Source organism: Protobothrops mucrosquamatus, unplaced genomic scaffold (assembly GCF_001527695.2).
Source record: "Protobothrops mucrosquamatus isolate PMUCROS unplaced genomic scaffold, P.Mucros_1.0 scaffold3645, whole genome shotgun sequence".
In the NCBI taxonomy this organism is placed as follows: Eukaryota; Metazoa; Chordata; class Lepidosauria; order Squamata; family Viperidae; genus Protobothrops; species Protobothrops mucrosquamatus.
In genome coordinates, this window is record NW_015389606.1 from 136834 (window position 1) to 158193 (window position 21360).

Here is a 21360-nt window from a genome sequence, read left to right on the forward strand (position 1 = left end):
CACTCAGAGCCCTCTCTGTGGGCACGCGCGCCGTCGCCCCAGTCCTAGGCCCTCAGCTGGGTTTTATAAAAGCTTTTCGCTTTAGGCCTCCGCCGCCGTGTGCAAAAAAAAAAAAAGGTTCAGTCAATTTCAACTTCTCGCGGGAAAAAAAAAGTTCCTCCAAAGTTGGAATTGATTGGTTTGAACTTTTTAGTCCCACCCAGTCTGCCGTGACCAGCGCAGCCATGCCCACCCAATGGGCGACACCCAGCCAGCACCCGACGATGCATAAGTGGGTTTTTGGTTGTAGTTTGGGCACTCGGTCTCTAAAAGGTTCGCCATCACTGACATAGGAGAACAAGCCCATCAGGACCAGATTCAGCAGTCCATCTGCATTTAAAAGACATTTTGAAGACAGCAAAGCCCACCTTTTGGACAGAGAGGACCGCTGGTTTGAAAGAGGGGTCCAAGAGGCCATCTAGGTCCAAACTGAACAGCCCTCGCTCAACGGGGAGGGAGGGGAATACAACATTGTCTATCTCCAGTCTACAACACAGTCCTTTCAGCAGTTCCAAGAAGGCTCCACGCCCATTTGCACACTATTCAGGTGACCCTGAGGACACAGATAAGCCTCCAGGTGGTCTCAACGACTCTCTAAAAGAAGGCAAATGACCAGCTGTCTGCAAGGAGTATAAATCCTTCCATCCTCCACCATCCTAGTCAGAGCTGAAGAAGCTTCCTGGATGAGAAGCGAAATGTCTTCCAAGAAAAACAAGGAAGTCCATTTGCTTCCTGAAAAAAACACCTTTGGGACAACCATGAGAACCTCCATAGGAATGTCTGCAAGAAAACCAGCCAGCTCAGAGACCACCCAGGACCCTAAGCTACAAATGTTCCCCTTTATTAATGGCTTTCAGGGTAGAGATGGAGGAAACGGCGCCCAGCCTTCCCTGGAATTTTCCTCTACTCAATCTGGGCCGGGAGAGGATTCGGTGAGGACGTCCAGTGCTCCTCTGCTCATTAGAGTAATGGAAAAGGAACGGCGAGTGCTGTTGTGATGACAGGGATGGTAACAAGAAGGGAGTCCCTGGCAGTAGCCCAAGGAACCCACTGCCTGTTCCCTAATCTTTCACAGTCAAAGGAAAAGGACGGAAGGATCCACTCAGGCTTAATTGCAAAAAAAAAGTTCTGCTTTCGGGCCAACAGAAATATAACAAGGGTGTCTCTGAACACAGGAGGGTGGCTTTTGTTTGTTTGTTTTCTTGGCAAACAACGTAGAATGATCGGGTTGAAAGGGACCTTGGAGGTCCTCTAGTCCAACGCCCTAAAGGGGAGACAAACTTTCCCTCCCAATGAAGCTTTGGTGAGCGGCCTTTTAATAAAAGGTGTTTAAGACACAAGAGATGGCCCGGATTCTCTCTCCCAATATAATCCATTCCACCTTTTTTTCCCTTCCTTCCTTCCTTTTCCTTCCTTCCTTCCCTCCCTCCTTCCTTTTCCTTCCTTCCCTTGCTCCTTCCTTCCTTCCCTTCCTTTTCCTTCCTTCCTTCCCTCGCTCCTTCCTTCCTTTTCCTTCCTCCCTCCTTCCTTCCTTCCCTCCCTCCTTCCTTTTCCTTCCTTCCTTCCCTCGCTCGCTCCTTCCTTCCTTCCTTTCCTTCCTTCCTTCCTTCCCTCCCTCCTTCCTTTTCCTTCCTTCCTTCCTTCCTTCCCTCCTTCCTTCCTTCCTTCCTTCCTTCCTTAAAGCATTTTCCTTTCAAAGGGCCGTCTGGTCTGCATTGTTATTTTATTTCTGTTTCATCAACACAAAGGAAGAAACAAAGATGGGTAGAGTCGACCCAGGGCTGCCCATGTTGTTTTCACTTTTCTCTTCAAAACTGTCAACAGCCTTTCCAGCTCTCTTTCTCCCACCCCGCAAACTCCGTTCCTTTTGATCCGTGTGGAGAAGAGAGAAGCGAACGTAAAGTGGTGCTGAGGAATAGCAAAAACTACAAGAGAGAGGCGTGAAATTACCCTTTGCTTACTTTCACCTATTACAATGTTTCTCAACCTTGGCAACTTTGAAGATGTGTAGACTTCAATTCCCAAAATTCCCCAGCCAGCAATGTTGGAGTCCACACATCCTCAAAGTTGCCAAGGTTGAGAAGCACTAAAGTGGTCCAGCCATCTGAACCCTGCAGGAAAGCTGGGGAATTCTGGGAGTTGGAAGTCCACACATTTTTAAACTGCCACGGTTGAGAAACACTGGCCTAGGCCAGGGTTAGGCAACCTTGGCTCTTTTATGACTGGTGGACTTCAACTCCCAGAATTCCTGAGCCAGCATGGCTCAGCTTGGAAACCTCTCCCTTTTCCCTCAGCGTGGCTGACTCAGGAATTCTGGGAGTTGAAGTCCACAAGTCATAAAAGAGAAAAGGGTGCCTATCTCTGTCCAAATGCCTGAATTTTGATCACGTGACCGTGAGGAAAAAATATTTAAATATTTAAACCAGGGGTCTTCAAACTTGGCCCCCTCATGACTCGTGGACTTCAACTCCCAGAATTCCTGAGCCAGCATGGCTCAGCTTGGAAACGTCTCCCTTTTCCCTCAGCGTGGCTGGCTCAGGAATTCTGGGAGTTGAAGTCCACGAGTCATAAAAGAGCCAAGGTTGCCTACCCCGTGCCTAGGCTCTCAGTCTCTCAGCAAATATTCCTTTTGACCTTTTTTTTAAAACAGTGAGGAGTTTTGAATGTGTATCCAATTAACAACTGCTTGAGGTGGGTGTATTCAACCTCCTTAAAATAAACAGGCGTTATTACTTACTTGGCCACTGCCAGGAGGACATGGGGATCGTGTTCACACTTCTTCAGGGCGTCCACGCTCTTGGTCTTCCGTTGAGGTCTGGCCTCTAAAAAGATGGCTTCCGACCACAGAATTCCTAAAAGGCAGAAGACAAAACTGATCCAGGACTATCTCAAATTCATGCAGATTGCCCTTGACTTACGACCAGTCGCTTAGCAACTAAAGTTATGAAAGACTTCTCCAAAGCTTAGGAGGGGCTCCTACAAAGACAAGGGGGGGGTCCAAAGTATTTTCCAAAGCAAACTTTCCAAAGATGAGAAGCAACGGATGGAAACTAACCACGGAGAGAAGCAACCTGGAACTGAGGAGAAATTTCCTGACAGGGAGAACAATTAATCAGTGGAACGACTTGCCACCAGAAGTTGCCACCACTTTCAAACAGGCCATGGCCCGGTAGTGGCCTGGGAGTTAGAATAGAATAGAATAACAGAGTTGGAAGGGACCTTGGAGGTCTTCTAGTCCAACCCCCTGCTCAGGCAGGAAACGCTATACCATTTCAGACATATGGTTGTCCAGTCTCTTCTTAAAAACTTCCAGTGTTGGAGCATTCACCGCTTCTGGAGGCAGGTTGTTCCACTGGTTAATTGTTCTGTCAGGAAATTTCTCCTTAGCGCTAGGTTGCGTCTCTCCTGGATTAGTTTCCATCCGTTGCTTCTTATCCTGCCTTCAGGCGCTTTGGAGAATAGCTTGACTCCCTCTTCTTTGGGGCAGCCCCTGAGATACTGGAAGGCTGCTATCATGTCCCCCCTCGTCCTTCTCTTCATTAAACTAGACATACCCAATTCCAGCAGCCTTTCCTTATATGTTTTAGCCTCCAGTCCCCTAATCATCTTTGTTGCTCTTCTCTGCACTCTTTCTAGAGTCTCAACATCTTTTTTACATCGCGGTGACCAAAACTGGATGCAGTATTCCAAGTGTGGCCTTACTGAGGCATTGCAAAGTGGTATTAACAGGCATTGTAAAGTGGTATTCACACTTCACGTGATCTTGATTCTGTCCCTCTGTTAATGCAGCCCAGCACTGTGTTGGCTTTTTTGGCAGCTGCAGCACACGGCTGGCTCATATTTAAGTGATTGTCCACTAGGACTCCAAGATCCCTCTCACAGTTACTACTATTGAGCAAGGTACCCCCTATACTATACCTGTGCATTTGGTTTTTCTTGCCTAAGTGTAGAACCTTGCTTTTTTCACCATTGAATTTCATTTTGTTAGATAGCGCCCCGTGTTCAAGTCTGTCCAGATCCTTCTGTATCTTAAGTTGATGCAGCCTAGCACTGTGTTGGCTTTTTTGGCAGCAGCAGCACACGGCTGCAATTGGAGACCCCCGTCCTAGACCCAATCTCGTACCTGAATTGGGACACTCCTGCAGGGCTTTTGCCATCAAAGTGTTTGCGATGTTCTTCAGCCCAGCTCGGTACTCCAAGCGTACCGATTCCAACCTACAGAAACAGAGAGAGAACCAGGTTTTGGCTAGAAAAGCTGGAAGGGAGCACCAGGAAGGCTTCCCACCAGCTTTCATCCTTCCTTTTATTAAACAACATTTCATTTTATTCAGAAAATTAAAACACAAATTCCCCCAAAAAGAAAGAAAGAAAGAAAGAAAGAAAGAAAGAAAGAAAGAAAGAAAGAAAGAAAGAAAGAAAGAAAGAAAGAAAGAAAGAAAGGGGAAAAAAGACATTTTACAAAAAGAAACCAAAATAGAGGGTTTTTTAAAAAGAAATGTGCATTAAAAAAGACGAAAGACCAAAGGACGTATACATATGTTATCTCCCCTGGCTGATTAACGTATTGCAGCAATGTTAGTTTCTCTCCTCCCCCTTGCGAAGCAGGCCCATAATTTATAAACTTCTATATCTATTTACAACCAACTTGGCCTATCCTCTATCTACTATATGTAAAAAACAAAGCAGTGAAGAGGTAATCAACAGGGCGACACAGTGGCTCAGCCGCTGGGTTTGGCTAGTTCAGGGGGTAGGCAATCATGGGTCTTTTATGACTCGTGGACTTCAACTCCCAGAATTCCTGAGCCAGCATGACTCAGCTTGGAAACCTCTCCCTTTCCCCTCAGTGTGGCTGGCTCAGGAATTCTGGGAGTTGAAGTCCACCAGTCATAAAAGAGCCAAGGTTGCCTACCCCTGGTCTAAACCCAACATTGGGTCCTTCAGTGCCATCCTAGCACAGTGGTAGGCAACCTTGGCTCTTTTATGACTCGTGGACTTCAACTCCCAGAATTCCTGAACCAGCATGGCTCAGCTTGGAAACCTCTCCCTTTCCCCTCAGCGTGGCTGGCTAGGAATTCTGGGAGTTGAAGTCCACCAGTCATAAAAGAACCAAGGTTGCCTACCCCTGGGCTAGTCTAAAGAAAAGAAGCAATAGGGGAGACATGATAGCAGTGTCCCAGTATCTTGAGGGGCTGCCACAAGGCAGAGGGGGCCAGGTCTATGTCTGTCTATATGTCTCTGTATCTCAGTCTAATGAAGAGGAGAAGGGGGGACATGGCAGTGTTCCAATATCTCAGGGGCTGCTCCAAAGAAGAGGGAGTCAAGCTATTCTCCAAAGCACCTGAAGGCAGGACGAGACACAATGGTTGGAAACTGATCAAGGACAGAAGCAACCTAGAATTAAGGATATGTTTCCTGACAGTGAGGACAATCAACCAGTGGAACCGCTTGCCCCCAGAAATCATGGGCGCTCCATCACTGGAGATTTTTAAGAAGAGATTGTCTGAGATGGTATAGGTTCTCCTGCTTGAGCAGGGGGCTGTACTAGAAGACCTCCAAGGTCCCTTCCAGCTTTATTCTGTTCTGTTAAGATGCCGGCTTTCTGGGCTAGAAAAGCTGGCTGCCCAGGTTTGAGACTCGAGCACCACGCGATGGGGTGAGCTTCTGCTCCTTCCTCCAGCTCCTGCCCTTCCTAGCAGTTGGGAAGCATGCAAAGGCGAGTAGGTAAATAGGTACCACTTCGGTGGGAAGGTAACAGCCCTCCGTGACGTCATGCGGGCCACGTGACCGTGGAAATGCCTTTGGACAGCGCTGGCTCAACGGCCTTGAAGGGGAGGTGAGCAGCGCCCCCTACAGTCAGCAATGACGAGCGGGGTAAAATCTGCAGGGACTCCTTAACGGGTTAATCAATCAACAGCGAAGTTTAACTTCAAAGCCCTCCGATATATTGTTTCACGGCTTCTGATCCTTACCACAAATCTTGGTTCTTGGGATTCTTCAGGCGAGATTTCTCCAAGATGGCTCTCGCCCGGGTGAGCTGGCCAACCTTCTCCTCCAGTCTGGACAGCAGCAGCCAAAGGGGGATTGAACCGGGGCATTTTTTCAGCTGTTGGGAAGTGGACGGAGAGAAAATGTTGTACGGGTTAAGTCCTCGACTTATCACCATTCACTTAGGGGGGCACTGAAAAAAGTGACTTATGACCGTTTTTGCACACTTACGGCCGTTGCAGCATCCCCATGGTCACTGACCTAAATTCAAAGGCTTGGAAACTGGCATGTACTTATGACGGTTGCAGGGTCCCTGGGTCACGTGATCCCCTTTTGCGACCTTCTGACAAGCAAAGTCAGTTGGGGAAGCCAGATTCACTTAACAACTGTTGTTACTAACTTCATAACTGCAGTGATTCCTCAACATACCTGTGATTCCCCAAAAATAAGACCGGGTCTTTCTTTCTTTCTTTTTCTTTCTTTCTTTCCTTTCTTTCTTTCTCCCTTTCTTTCTTTCCTTCCTTACATCCTTCTTTCCTTCCTTCTCTCTCCATCCCTCCCTTCTCTCTCCCTTCTTTCTTTCTCTCTCTCCCTTTTTCTTTTCTTCCTTACATCCTTCTTTCCTTCCTTCTCTCCATCCCTCCCTTCCCTCTCCCTTTTCTTTCTTTCTTTCTTTCTTTCCTTCCTTCCTTCTTTCTTTCTTTCCTTCTCCCTTTCTTTCTTTACTTCCTTCCCTCTTCCTTCCATTCTTTCCTTCCTTCTCTCTCCCTCCCCCCTCCCTCCTTTCTTTCTCTTTCTTTCTTTCTTTCTTTCTCTTTCTTTCTTTCTTTCCTTTCTTTCTTTCTTTCTTTCTTTCTCTCTTTCTTTCCTTTCTTTCCTTCCTTCCTTCCTCTTTCTTTTTCTTTCTTTTTTATTTATTGCCTCCAAAAGAGGCACCAGGTCTTATTTTCGGGGGGGTGTTTTTACTCATCTTCTGCACCGACAGCCCTGCCCAGCCGGCCCACTTCTTCTGTGGCAGAAGGAGCAGCTTCATTCTGCAGCTGATAATGGGAGCTCCGGCCTGCATTTCGCAGTCAGGCCTTTCCGGAAGGCCTCTGCAGCCGAATACCGAGCTATGGATTCAATCCATAACTCGGTTCTCGGCTGCACTGGCCTTTCCAGAAATACAGGCCTGGCTGCAGGAGACGCCACAGAAGAAGAAGTGGGCCAGCGAGGAGAGGCCTGGCTGCAAGGAAAAAGTGGGCGTGGGGTGCGTGGGTCAGCTCCACCTCCCCACCCTAGCTTGATTTTTAAGTGTGTGCCTCACTGCAAAACTAGGGCTTATTTTGGGGGTAGGGCTTATATTAGGCCCACCCCCAAAAAAATCAAGCTAGGGCTTATTTTCGGGGTAAGCCTTACTTTCAGGGAAACAGGGTAGAAGCCGGTCTATTATTTTCACTTTCTGGCAAAAAAACCAACAAAAAAACCCACCCACTGTGGACACTGAATGACTCTGATGTTCTTTCAATGAGCACCGTGTTCGCTTTATGACCACTATATTCGCTTAAGGCAGGGGTGTCAAACTCAATTTCATTGAGGGCCGCATCAGCATTGCGGTTGCCTTCAGGGGGCTGGGTGGGTGCGGCCTACTGGGTGGGTGTGGATGGAGTGGGTGTGGCCTACTGGGTGGGCATGGCCAGCTCTACATGGTTCGCGTCAAGGGTGCCTGTGGGGGCCTGGGCAGGAGTGGGACAGATCTGGGGGTCTCTGGCAGAAGGGGGTGGGACCGGGGCAAGCGCCAAGGCATGGTCCATTTCTTCATCCCTCACAAAGGGTGACACTTCCCCAGCATGCACCCAGGGGGTGGGGCCGACGCGGCAGGGGCTGGTTCCTCGCTGTTTCTGGACGGCCTTGTGGAGCTAAGACTGAATGTGTTTCAGCATAGATGGCCACCACAAAATTGTACATTGGCTCCCGGCCAGCCTGGGCCAGGGCCAAGGCAGAGGGGGCCGTTCCCTCACTGTTTCCAGGATGGCTTCGCGGGCCACATGAAATTACGGGCCGCATCCGGCCCCCGGGCCTTGTGTTTGACATGTCTGGCTTAAGGACTCCCCATGCACAGGGACAATAAGGACATTCTGAGACAGCCCAGGATCTTCCCAGCGAGCGAGAGAGGCTCACCCCTTGATTGTAGGCATCCCGGGCGTTCTCCATCAGCTCCTCCTGCTCTTCTATCTGCCCTTTCATCATCCAGAGTTTGGGGAAGTCTTCGTAATGCTTCAGGGCTTCCTCGCAGAGCTCCTGGGCTGCAGCGATGTTCCCAAGCACCCACTCGAGTTTGACAGACTTCATGAAGACCTGGGAAGAAGCAAGGAGCCTTCGCCTTCGACCCTAATCCAGAGGAATCCCCCACCTTCCAAGATTTTTTTACACACACACACACACACACACACACACGTTCACTAGAGGTTTTGAGGATGGCCACAACTGCCAGATGCACATTAAGTGCTGCACAGGGTCTACTCAACTACCCTGGCTGTAATAGCATAGCAGCTTCTTTCAAGTTGTTCCTAAGCTTCTTAGGAACAACTTAGGAAAAAAAATGGGAATATTGTAAACGACAGGTGCGGATTTTACCTATTTGGCAATGTTCTGTATTTATTTATTTATTTTTGTCATCTTTATGTAGCGTAGATCGGAGGGGGTGACCCTTTGAGAGCTGAATGCAACTAAATATCATTTTAATGTTTGTTGATTAGTGTACATTCAAAGTGACAATAAAGTTATTATTCTATTCTATTCTATTCTATTCTATTCTATTCTATTCTATTCTATATTCTATATTCTATATTCTATATTCTATATTCTATATTCTATTCTATTCTATTCTATTCTATATTCTATTCTTTTCTATTCTATATTCTATTCTATATTCTACTCTACTCCACTCCACTCTCCACTCCTCTATTCCTATTCTATTCCTATTCCTATTCTATTCCTATTCCTATTCCTATTCTATGCTATGCTATGCTATGCTATGCTATGCTATGAAAAATAAAACGAGAAAAATTGGTCTGCCAACCTGTTAAATAATAAATTAATTGTAATAATTATAGCCTGCAAGTTGATTTGGTATAGTATTTAAGGCATCAGACTAGAAACTGTGAGTTCTAGTCTTGCCTTAGGTATGAAAGCTGGCTGGGAGACTTTAGGCCAATCACTAGGTGACTATGAGTTCTAGTCCCGCCTTAGGCATGAAAGCCAGCTGGGTCACTTTGGGCCAATCACCAGGAGCTGTGAGTTCTAGTCCCGCTTTAGGCATGAAAGCCAGTTGGGTGATTTTGAGCGGATCCCCAGGAGACTTTGAGTTCTAGTCCTGCCTTAGACCGGACAGCATAGCCACTGATAGGAATTCTGGGAGTTGAAGTCCCTTCTGCTAGAAATGGCCAAGGTTGGGATACACTGAACCGAGCAGATGAGCAGAAAACACAGCTTGATGCGTTAACGGACAGCGATGGAACTTCTTTCAACAGATTTACATTCTGCAAACAGAGTGGACTTACCCTCGCCGTGGGGGCGCTGCTACGGGCCTTGGCCAACAAGCGCCTCGCTCGTTCGTATTCGTTGTTTTCGGATTCCAACTTCACGGCCGCCAGCCAAATCTCTTCGCTGTTGGGATTGGCCTGAAAAGATCAAGTCACCGAGAGAGACAGGAAAGGAGCATCAGAAAAAGTCTCGTTGCACCAGGGCGAATGTATCGGGCTGAATCCTCCACTTCTTCTATTCCAGGGGTCTTCCAACTTGGCCCTTTTATGACTTGTGGACTTCAACTCCCAGAATACCTCAGCCAGGCACACGTGTGCCTGGCTAAGGAATTCTGGGAATTGAAGTCCACAAGTCATAAAAGGGCCAAGTTGGAAGACCCCTGTTCTATTCTGTTATGAGTGGCACTTTGTGCTAGCTAAGTATCATGAGAGACAGTTTGGTCTGCTGGTTAAGACACACCACTTTAGAAAGCGGGAGGGCTGCACTAATATACAAATGTGTATAAATAACCAACTTCTTTTATTCATTGTTGTTATTATTATTATTTCATCTTCAATTCGATTCACAGTCTGGGGCTGATAAAAACTTAACAATTCAGGTCCTAATCAAGGACCTAAGAGCTGTTAAAGTGAGGTCTAAGTACATGGGCAGTTCGAGTAGAGTGGTGCTTTGCAAAGTCAAAATATTCAGGTCTAATAAGTAAAGGATTTCCATATATTTAGGCAGTTTATTGTCAGGTCAGTATGATTCAGTTTTTTCCAAAGCTAGCTTGTTTTTTATATACTGTCTGTAAAACTAGGCCCATTGATTGCATCGTTGATTGTGGTGTATTGCTATGTCCTCTTATGATGGTTCTGTTTAGTTTTGTTTTATTTGGATGTTTGATTTATGTGTGGCCTTTGGCTGTAATAAATTGAATTGAATATATCTAGGCAGCCCTGTTGTTGTTGTTGTTATCTTATGGGGCTACATTACTAGCTGATCAGAACTGTATGCAGCCCACAGACATGCCTGATCTACATCATATTTTTATCTCATTTTTTAAAAAAAACAACCACCTGGAAACTTTTTGAGCAGATGGCCTGTTATGTTTCTAAACAAAATCTAAAATACTGTGTAATCCAGTGTTTCTCAAACTTGGCAACTTGAAGCTGGGTGGACTTCAACTCCCAGAATTCCCCACTCCCTACAGCTTTCTTTCTGAAATGGGCTCAATGCTTGAAGACAGGGTTTCTCAACATGGGCAACTTAATAATAATAATAAAGTTGGAAGGGACCTTGGAGGTCATCTAGTCCAACCCCCTGCTCAGGCAGGAAACCCTATACCATTTCGGACAAATGGCTGTCCAGTCTCTTCTTACAAACTTCCAGTGTTGGAGCATTCACCGCTTCTGGAGGCAGGTTGTTCCACTGGTTAATTGTTCTAACTGTCAGGAAATTTCTCCTTCATTCTAGGTTGCTTCTCTCCTTGATTAGTTTCCATCCGTTGCTTCTTCTCCTGCCTTCAGGTGCTCTGGAGAAGAGCTTGACTCCCTCTTCTTTGGGGCAGCCCCTGAGATATTGGAACACTGCTATCATGTCCCCCCTCGTCCTTCTCTTCATTAAACTAGACACATCCAATTCCAGCAACCGTTCCTTCTATGCTTTAGCCTCCAGTCCTCTAATCATCTTTGTTGTTCAGGCTAGGGAATTCTAGGAGTTGAAGCCCACACATCTTCAAGTTCCCAAGGTTTAGAAATACTGCTGTTAGCCCTCTGTTTCAAAGGGATCCCTGCCAAAGGGGAGGACCCGATGAACGCCGTGCACTCACCTGGAAAGCCAAGGCCAGGATACTCCTGGCTGCAGGGACATCGCCAGCCAGCCATTTGGATTTTGCCCCCATGAGCCACAAGACTTCAGCCTTGGGGCAGTGAGCCACCGCCCTTTGCAAAAGAGCCTCCAAGGATTCCCTGAAAGTAGACAGCAGCCCAAAGAAATTAGCACGCCATCGCCTGGGCATCTCGCTTGTGATTTTAAATTTAAAGATGCAACACAGGTAGCCCTTGACTTACAACAGTTCATTTATGTGTTCCAATAATCATAATAATCATAGTAGTAGTAGTAGTAGTAATAATAATAATAATAGTAGTAGTAGTAGTAATAATAATAATAATAATAATAATAATAATAATAATAATAATAATAATAATAATAATAAAGTTGGAAGGGACCTTGGAGGTCATCTAGTCCAACCCCCTGCTCAGGCAGGAGACGCTATACCAGGGGTAGGCAACCTTGGCTCTTTTATGACTGGTGGACTTCAACTCCCAGAATTCCTGAGCCAGCATGGCTCAGCTTGGAAACTCTCCCTTTCCCCTCAGCGTGGCTGGCTCAAGAATTCTGGGAGTTGAAGTCCACGAGTCACAAAAGAGCCCAGGTTGCCTACCTCTGCCCTATGCCATTCCGGACAAATGGCTGTCCAGTCTCTTCTTAAAAACCTCCAGTGTTGGAGCATTCACTGCTTCTGGAGGCAGGTTGTTCCACTGGTTAATTGTTCTAACTGTCAGGAAGTTTCTCCTTAGTTTCAGGTTGCTTCTCTCCTTGATGAGTTTCCATCCATTGCTTCTTGTCCTGCCCTCTGGTGCTTTGGAGAATAGGTGGACCCTCCCTTCTTTGTGGCAGCCCCTCAAATATTGGAACACTGCTAGCGTGTCCCCCCTCATCCTTCTCTTAAGACCGGGTCTTATATAAATTTTTGCTCCAAAAGACACATTAGGGCTTATTTTCCTGGTTAAGTCTTATTTTAGGGGAAACACGGTACTAAATGCGTCCATCTGACAATTTTAACGGGAGCTTATTTTGGGGGTGGGGCTTGTATTACGAGCATCCTGAAAAATCATGCTAGGGCAGGGATAGGCAACCTTGCCTCTTTTATGACTGGTGGACTTCAACTCCCAGAATTCCTGAGCCAGCCACGCTGAGGGGAAAGGGAGAGATTTCCAAGCTGAGCCATGCTGGCTCAGGAATTCTGGGAGTTGACGTCCACCAGTCATAAAAGAGTCAAGGTTGCCTACCTCTGTGCTAGCACTTATTTTCTAGTTGGGTCTTATTTTGGGGAAAACACGGTAGTCATCGTTCGAAGTTACAACAGCACAGAAAAAACTGGCTTAGGACTGCTTTTCACCCTTACGACCGTTGCAGCCCCTCCGTGATCACGTGATGAAAATTCAGGCGCTTGGCAACGGACTCATATTTATGACGGTTACAGGGTCCCAGAGTCACGTGATTCCCTTTCATGACCCTCTGACAAGCAAAGTCCATGAGGAAGCTAGATGCACTTAACCACCATGTCACTAACTTAAGAATTGCAGTGATTCACTTAACAACTGTGGCAATAGAAATTTGGGGCTCAGTTGTGGTCGTAGGTCGAGCACTACCGATATGCAATTTTGCAAAGGTGCACCAACAGGCATTTCGTTAGAAGCCTTGTTGCGTTAAGAATCTAGCGAATGGAGTGGAGTGGAGTGGAGTAGAGTAGAGTAGAGTGGAATAGGAATAGGTTAGAGTAGAGTAGGAATAGAATAGAATAGAATACAATAGAATAGAATAGAATAGAATAGAATAGAATAGAATAACAGAGTTGGAAGGGACCTTGGAGGTCATCTAGTCCAACCCCCTGCTCAGGCAGGAAACCCTATACCATTTCAGACAAATGGCTGTCCAGTCTCTTCTTAAAAACTTCCAGTGTTGGAGCATTCAGGAGGCAGGTTGTTCCACTGGTTAATTGTTCTAACTGTCAGGAAGTTTCTCCTTAGTTCTAGGTTGCTTCTCTCCTTGATTAGTTTCCATCTGTTGCTTCTCGTCCTGCCTTCAGGTGCTTTAGAGAATAGCTTGACTCCCTCTTCTTTGGGGCAGCCCCTAAGATACTGGAAGACTGCTATCATGTCCCCCCTCGTCCTTCTCTTCGTTAAACAAGACATACCCAATTCCTGCAACCGTTCCTTGTATGTTTTAGCCTCCAGTCCCTTGATCATCTTTGTTGCTTTGTTGTAACTTTGAGCAGTTCATTTAGTGACCATCCAAGTTTACAGCACTTTGGAGGATAGGTTGACCCCCCCCCTTCTTTGTGGCAGCCCCTGCTATCATGTCAACTCTAGTCCTTCTTTTCAGGGCGAGGGGTGAGTGAAGCAAAACCACCACTGAAACAATCGCCCCAACCAGCTTCCAGGAGAATTTTTGTGACGCAGCACACAGGGGTGTGTGTGTGAAGTACCTCGTTCCGTGATTCTTTTCAAAATAGGCTGCTCGTAGCCAGACACTCTTCTTGCTGGGGAAGACCTGCAGGGCGTAAGCGTAAATTGCCCTGGCGCACTCCAAGGCGTTGTGGGCCACACACTATGAGGAGAAAAAAAAAGGAACACGGGTCAAACAAGCCGTTTTTAGTGACCGGTCATAATCTGATCTGCATATTCAATCAAGAACATTTTTTTGGCAGGCCTACTACAAGCATTCCTCGAATTACGACCGGTCACTTACCGATGGTTCAAAGTTACAACGAATCCCCCCTCCCCCCCAAAAGGACGTAAAATGGGAGAAAACTCACTTATCAACTCCCTTGGTGAGCAATGGGTGTTTTGGGTTCAATTGGGGTCGTAAGTGTACACACCCACTAAAGATATCCAATTTAAATCACAATTCAGAGGGGGGGGTGGCTTACATCAGAAAATGACTAGAACATTTTTTAGAGGTAGCCCTGTCCTAAAAAAGGCAGGTAGAGGTGTCAACTGATAAAAGCGGTCAGATAAAATAGCACTTAAGACTTATATACCGCTTCACAGTGCTTTACGGCCCTCTCTAAGCGGTTTACAGAGTCAGCATGTTGCTCCCAAGAATCTGGGTCCTCATTTTACTGACCTGCGAAGGATGGAAGGCTGAGTCAACCTTGAGCTGGTCAGGATCGAACTCCTGGCAGTGGGAATGGTTTTTTTCATAGCAATAGCATTAGCACTTAAGACTTATATACCGCTTCACAGTGCTTTACAGCCCTCTCTAAGCAGTTTACAGAGTCAGCATATTGCCCCCGAAACAATCCGGGTCCTCGTTTTACCAACCTCAGAAGGATGAAAGGCTGAGACAACCTTGACCTGGTCAGGATCGAACTGCTGGCTGTGGGCAGAATTTGCCCAAATACTGCATTCTAACCATTGCGCAACCAGGGCTCCTGGGAGGAACCGGTAATGTGAGCAGGGGGTCTTCAAACTTGGCCCTTTTATGACTTATGGACTTCAACTCCCAGAATTCCTCAGCAAGGCACGCCTCTCTCAACCTGCTGATCCCCTCCCAACAGGGAGAATCATAAAATGTAGAACCCATAGGTCTGAAAGGGATCTTGGAGGTCTTCTAGTCCAACCCCCTGCTCAAGGCAGGAGACCTTACTATCACAGTCAAATGGCTGTCCAGTCTCTTCTTGAAAACCTCCAGTGATGGAGATCTTACAACTTCTGGAGGCAAGCTGTTCCACTGATTAATTGTTCTCACTCTCAGAAAATTATTCTTACTTCTAGGGTGGATTTCTCTTTAATGATCTCCCCCACCCCTATTACTTCTTGTCCTCAGCCCCCCTTTCTCTGTGACATAATAGCTAAGGGGCTGCCACAGAGAAGGGGGGAGTATCAACCTATCCTCCAAAGCACCTGAAGGCAGGACAAGAAGCAACGGATGGAAACTAATCAAGGAGAGAAGCAACCTAGAACTAAGGAGGAATTTCCTGACAGTGAGAATAATTAATCCATGGAACAACTTGTCTCCAGAAGTTGTGGGTGCTCCAACACTGGAGGTTTTTAAGAAGAGACTGGACAGCCACTTGTCTGAAATGATGTAAGGTTTCCTGCTTGAGTTGGACTAGAAGACCTCCAAGGTCCCTTCCAACTCTGCTATTCTGTTATCATATCCCCCGCCCCCAATCCTTCTCTTGCATAGGCTAACCCAGGGGTCTTCAAACTGGGCCCTTTTATGACTTGTGGACTTCAACTCCCAGAATTCCTCAGCCTGGCTGAGGAATTCTGGGAGTTGAAGTCCACAAGTCATAAAAGGGCCCAGTTTGAAGACCCCTGAACTATAGTGTTCCACCTCTAACTCTGCCACCTGGGCCTGTCCTCAGCTTCACACCTAAGGTCTTGCACTTACACTATCGGCATCTTCCATCCAGGTGTGTTTGCGGTCCTCCTCTTCAATCCCAATTCCAATGACTGCTCTCATGATAGCTTGGCACGTGGCCACGCTTCCAGCTTTATCGCATTCTTCAGCGTCCTGGGGGGGGGAAAAATTATTTTGATGTCCCTCAGGCAGGGCAAGAAAAGGGACAATTCCATCCCAACACACACATCCTTGAGAGGATCAGTTTGTCCTAGCCTGGCAATGTCCATAACTGAACTGGCTGTTCTTTCCCCCTTGCCACTGCGTTTTCACCCAAGCAGAGGTGAGAATTCGCAATATCTGGGAACAGGGCTCTCCACCCTTGTGCGACTTCAAGATTTGTGGACTTCAACTCCCAGAGTTCCCCAGCCAGCATGGAATTCTGGGAGTTGAAGTCCACTAGTCTTAAAGTTGCCAAGGTTAAAGACGCCTGTCTTAGAATAGTGGTTCTCAACCTTTTTAATGCCGCGACCCCCCCAACCGGTCGCAAGTCGAGGACTAAACCGGTCGTAAGTCGAGGATTAAACCGGTCGTAAGTCGAGGACTACCCAACCGGTCGTAAGTTGAGGACTTTCCCTGCCCGGGAGCGCCGCGCATGCGTGGTTCCGCCCCCTTCGCCGGCCGAGGCGTAGCTGGCAAGCGGCAGAGACGGAGCAGGCCGACCACCAGCTGGCCCAGCTCAAGGGAGGTAAGGCACCCGCCGGAAAAGGGGGGAAAAAATGGCAGACAGCCTTGCTTGGCGACCCCCGTGAAATGGTCGATCGACCCCAAATGGGGTCGCGACCCATAGGTTGAGAACCGCTGTCTTAGAAGAATGCATGTTCAGGCTAAGCATTTTTCATTTCCAAGGGAGAAAAAAACCCAGTAATAATAATTCTTTTCTCTTGAAAAATTCACTTTAGAGCGATGAGCAATGACGGATACTGTACATGTGCTTCGTTAGCTGACGGGGTGGCAGTGATTAAATATTTGACTAGAACTGAAAGAAGCAGAAAAAAAATATTCTCTTCTATTGCGTGTTTTGCAACCATCCTTCTTAAACTCTCCCATCTATTTCGGGTAGATTCCAGAAGACCAGCTGTTTCAATCCATAACACATGAAACATTCATATATTTGAGGTGTCCTTGGTGCTCTCTGAGTCTGGTTGATTTCTTGCAGGCTTTTGAGTACCCAAATTAGGTAAAATCATAGTTTGGGTAATGAAACATCTGCAAGAAAACAACCAAGCTCGGAGAGGACCCCTTATTTCAATCTTGAGCGACAAATATTCTCATATATTTCTCATGCCCCAAGCTTCCACAGAAATTGTTATGAAATGTACTGAGACGTTTTCCAATAGATTTTCCACATGTATTCATTCTATTCCAGATGTATATGTATATACATCCAAACTAAACTATGTTTTTCCTCTGGGTCATATATGTGTGTGCATGTGGGTATATGCATTATTATCATTATTTTTGTCATGTTTATGCAGTGTATATTGGGGGTGGTTGCCCTTTGAGAGCTATATGCAACGAAATCTCATTTTAATGTGTGCTGATTACTGTACATTTAAAGTGACAATGAAGTTATTATTCTATTCTATTCTGTGTTCTCTTCTCTTCCTTCCACTTCACTCCACTCCCTTATTCTATTCTATTCTATTCTATTCTACTCTACTCTACTCTATATTTCGATTCTACTCTATTCTGTATTTCGATTCTACTCTATTCCGTATTTCGATTCTATTCTATTCTACAGTCTGTTTATTCCATTCCATTCCTATTCCTGTTCCTATTTCTATTCCTGTTCCCATTCCTTTTCCTTCCTATTTCTATTCCTGTTCCCATTTCTTTTCCTATTTCTATTTGTTCCCATTCCTTTTCCTATTCCTATTTCTATTCCTATTCCCATTCCTTTTCCTATTCCCATTCCTTTTCCTGTTCCCATTCCTTTTCCTTTTCCTGTTTCTATTCCTATTCCTATTCCTATTCTATTTTTATCATATAGTACCACCTGCCCTGAACAAATAAAATATCCCACCTGAAGTACAAAAGGCAGCTGGGTGACTTTGGGCCAATCATCAGGAGACACTGAGTTCTGGTCTCACTTTAGGCATGTAAGCCGGCTGGGTGATTTTGGGCCAGTCCCTCTCTCTCTCAGCCCACCCCACCCCACAGCGTTGTTGTGTGGGGGGGGGGAATAGGAGGCGGGAGGAGGATGAGATACGTTCGCTGCCTTGAATTATGTGTAAACACAATAAAGGTGAGATCGAAAGAAGTAAATTATTAAAAAGAATGGTCTAAAGCCGCTTTTCCCCGACTTGGCGCCTTGAGTAATTTGGGAGGCCTCATTTCAAAAAGCCAGGAAGACGCCAGATTCAGGAAAAGTCAGCCTTTCAAAGAGACATGCTCAGATGAGTACCTGGATCCACTGTTCCCGGTTGATTTCCACTCCATTGGCCCTCAAAGAGGTGATGGCTCGGTCGATGATCTTCTCCACCATCTGCGTGTTCCCGTTGGCCTCCTCGAGCTTGGCAGCTGTAATCCAGATGTGCCGGTCCGTTGGAATGTTCTCGCGGGCTTTGTTTAAGACCTTACGGGCGTTCTCATAGGTTTCGAGTCTCGCCAGGGCCAGCCACAGCTGGAAGAGAGGAACCGAGTTGGCAGGAAGGCCGCCCAGCTGCCTCTTCCGAGACTTTTGCTGATTTGACTTACAACCACTCATTTAGGGACCTTCCAAAGTTACAACGGCATAGAAAAAAATGACTTATGACCGTTTTTCACACTTATGACTTGTTCTGGATCGTATAACTCTATGTAACCCTGACTAGAGCATGTAGGTTTGTATGTTAGAATATCCGGCATTTATTGGGTTTAGTGCTGTCTCCTTAAGAGATGGCTTATGGGAAATGTAGTCTTAGCTAATCAGTCATCCCATGTTAATGGGTCAGTGGGAGGAGTTCTAAAGGGCATTGGAAGATTCCCTGGACACAAGCCAGATTGGAATGTCTTTGTCTAAAGAGAAGCATGGGCCATCGGATGTCACCCGATGACCCTGTTCCACTATAAAGATGGTATGGAGAGAGTATTATCTTCTCACCTATGGGAATGAATAAAGATGTATTGTCCAGGAGAAACAACCAGCACAAATGCAAGTAATCTCTCTCTCTGAATAAAAGGATAGGATAGGATAGGACAGGACAGGACAGGACAGGATATGGAATGGGGAAAGGAATGGGGAAAAGAATGGGGAATGGAATGGAATGGAATAGAATAGAATAGAATAGAATAGAATAGAATAGAATAGAATAGAATAGAATAGAATAGAATAGAATAGAATAGAATAGAATAGAATAGAATAATAATGGAATAGAATAGAATAGAACAATAATGGAACAAGAATAGAATAGAATAGAATAGAATAGAATAGAATAGAATAGAATAGAATAGAATAGAATAGAATAGAATAGAATAGAATAATAATGGAATAGAATAGAATAGAACAATAATGGAACAATAATAGAATAGAATAGAATAGAATAGAATAGAATAGAATAGAATAGAATAGAATAGAATAGAATAGAATAGAAGAGTTGGAAGGGACCTTGGAGGTCTTCTAGTCCAACCCGCTACTCAGGCAGGAAACCCTATACTATTTCAGACAAGTGGTTGTCCCATTTCTTTTTTAAAACTCCAGCGTTCTCCTTAGTTCCAGGTTCGATTTCTCTTTAATGATATTCTACCCGTTTCTTCTTGTCCTGCCTTCTGGTGCTTGGAAGAAGAGGTTCTCTCTCTCTCTCTCTCTCTCTCTCTCTCTCTCTCACACACACACACACACACACACACACACACACACACACCGTGGATAAAACCAATCTGCCAACTTACTTCCACACTGGTGGGGCAGCATTCCACTGCCCGGCTCAACATTATCCTGGCGTCCTCGGGTTCTTCTAATTCAACCGCTGCCTTCCATAAGCGGACTGAATTTGGAACATGCTCCAGTGCTAAGAGAAATAGGGGAAAAAACAACAACAACTCAGAAATGCTTTTCTTTATCCAGGACCGAACAACATCCAAGCTGCCAGGTGTAATCCAATTTGCAAATTTAATAGAAACCTTTGAAGCATGCATGTAAGAACAGACGTGTCAAACTCAAGGCCCACGGGCCAGATCTGGCCTGTGATGTGTTTAGATCTGGCCCCAGGCAGATAATAGGAGGAGGCGACTGAGTATGTATGTCAGGTCCCCAAATCCTTATTGTTTGGGGCCAGCCATTCTGCTGCTTTCACTTGGGATAACTGTCGCTTCCTACTTTTCCTCTCCCACCTCTATTTAGTGAAGAGAAGGACGAGGGGGGACAGGATAGCAGTCTTCCAATATCTCAGGGGCTGCCCCAAAGAAGAGGGAGTCAAGCTATTTTCCAAGGCGCCTGAAGGCAGGACAAGAAGCAACGGGTGGAAATTAATCAAGGAGAGAAGCAACCTAGAACTAAGGAGAAACTTCCTGACAGTGAGAACAATTAACCAGTGGAACAACCTGCCTCCAGAAGCGGTGAATGCTCCAACACTGGAAGTCTTTAAGAAGAGACTGGACAGCCATTTCTCTGAAATGGTATAGGGTTTCCTGCCTGAGCAGGGGGTTGGACTAGATGACCTCCAAGGTACCTTCCAACTTCTTCCTCTTCCTCTTCCTCTTCCTCTTCCTCCTCCTCCTCCTCCTCTTCTTCTTCTTCTTCCTTCTTCTTCTTCTTCTTCTTCTTCTTCTTCTTCTTCTTCTTCTTCTTCTTCTTATTATTATTATTATTATTATTATTATTATTATTATTATTATTATTATTATTATAAACTTCCTGACAGTTAGAACAATTAACCAGTGGAACAACCAGCCTCCAGAAGCAGTGAATGCTCCGACTCTGGAAGTTTTTAAGAAGAGACTGGACAGCCATTTGTCTGAAATGGTATAGGGTTTCCTGCCTGAGTGGGGGGGTTGGACTAGATGACCTCCAAGGTCCCTCCCAGCTCTATTCTATTCTATTCTATTCTATTCTATTCTATTCTTAATGCAAAACTGTACTAGCTTTCTACTCTGCTCTAAAACTACCAAGCTGGACTTCCAATTATGCCCGTAATGGCCGACAAACAACAATGACTGTGTTCTCCACAGGCTGCGAAGATAACTTTTGAAAATTTATTGTGATAATGTTCTGATTAGTTGGATGGAAACCACCTTCCATCACATTTATAGCTGGGGTAGGAGATTCTTCAAGAGACGATGAAATGCAGAATGACAGGCTCGGACAGTATGTTCTTGTTCAGTTTTCACCCATTAAGAATCGAGCTCATATGCCAGGCATTTTTTTTTCCTTTTTCAGTCACACACACAGCTTCCTACGCAATCAATGCCATGCAGAGGAAATGCCAGCTCAGTGCATTGTTCAATCTGTTCATATTAATGTCTTGCTAGAATGATGGGTGTGTGCCTATGATCGAATTGGAATTTAAATTTAAAAGAGAGATCATAACAACTCGTAAGCATGGGCCACACGCAGCCCATCAGCCTGCAGAGCTATTCTAGAGTAAGTGGATGTGTCGGAGGGAATATTGGTCTTTTCTTTTTGAATCTGCGGGGCCGGTCTAATTTCAGGAGGGA

At 45.8% G+C, this 21360-nt stretch overlaps 1 protein-coding gene across 1 annotated transcript in view; it reads right to left on the minus strand.

Moving 5' to 3' along the window:
* The window catches only part of PRPF6 (pre-mRNA processing factor 6), a 41131-nt gene that overhangs the window by 5232 nt on the left and 14539 nt on the right, over window positions 1-21360 (minus strand). Inside the window, exons 8-17 of the mRNA XM_015827361.1 lie at window positions 19597-19715; window positions 18131-18349; window positions 15715-15837; window positions 13802-13923; window positions 11360-11498; window positions 9567-9686; window positions 8185-8361; window positions 6009-6142; window positions 4163-4254; window positions 2777-2891 (exon numbers count right to left, since the gene is read on the minus strand). Of these exons, the coding sequence (XP_015682847.1) occupies window positions 2777-2891; window positions 4163-4254; window positions 6009-6142; window positions 8185-8361; window positions 9567-9686; window positions 11360-11498; window positions 13802-13923; window positions 15715-15837; window positions 18131-18349; window positions 19597-19715 (1360 nt within the window). The remainder of the gene's footprint in view (window positions 1-2776; window positions 2892-4162; window positions 4255-6008; window positions 6143-8184; window positions 8362-9566; window positions 9687-11359; window positions 11499-13801; window positions 13924-15714; window positions 15838-18130; window positions 18350-19596; window positions 19716-21360) is intronic.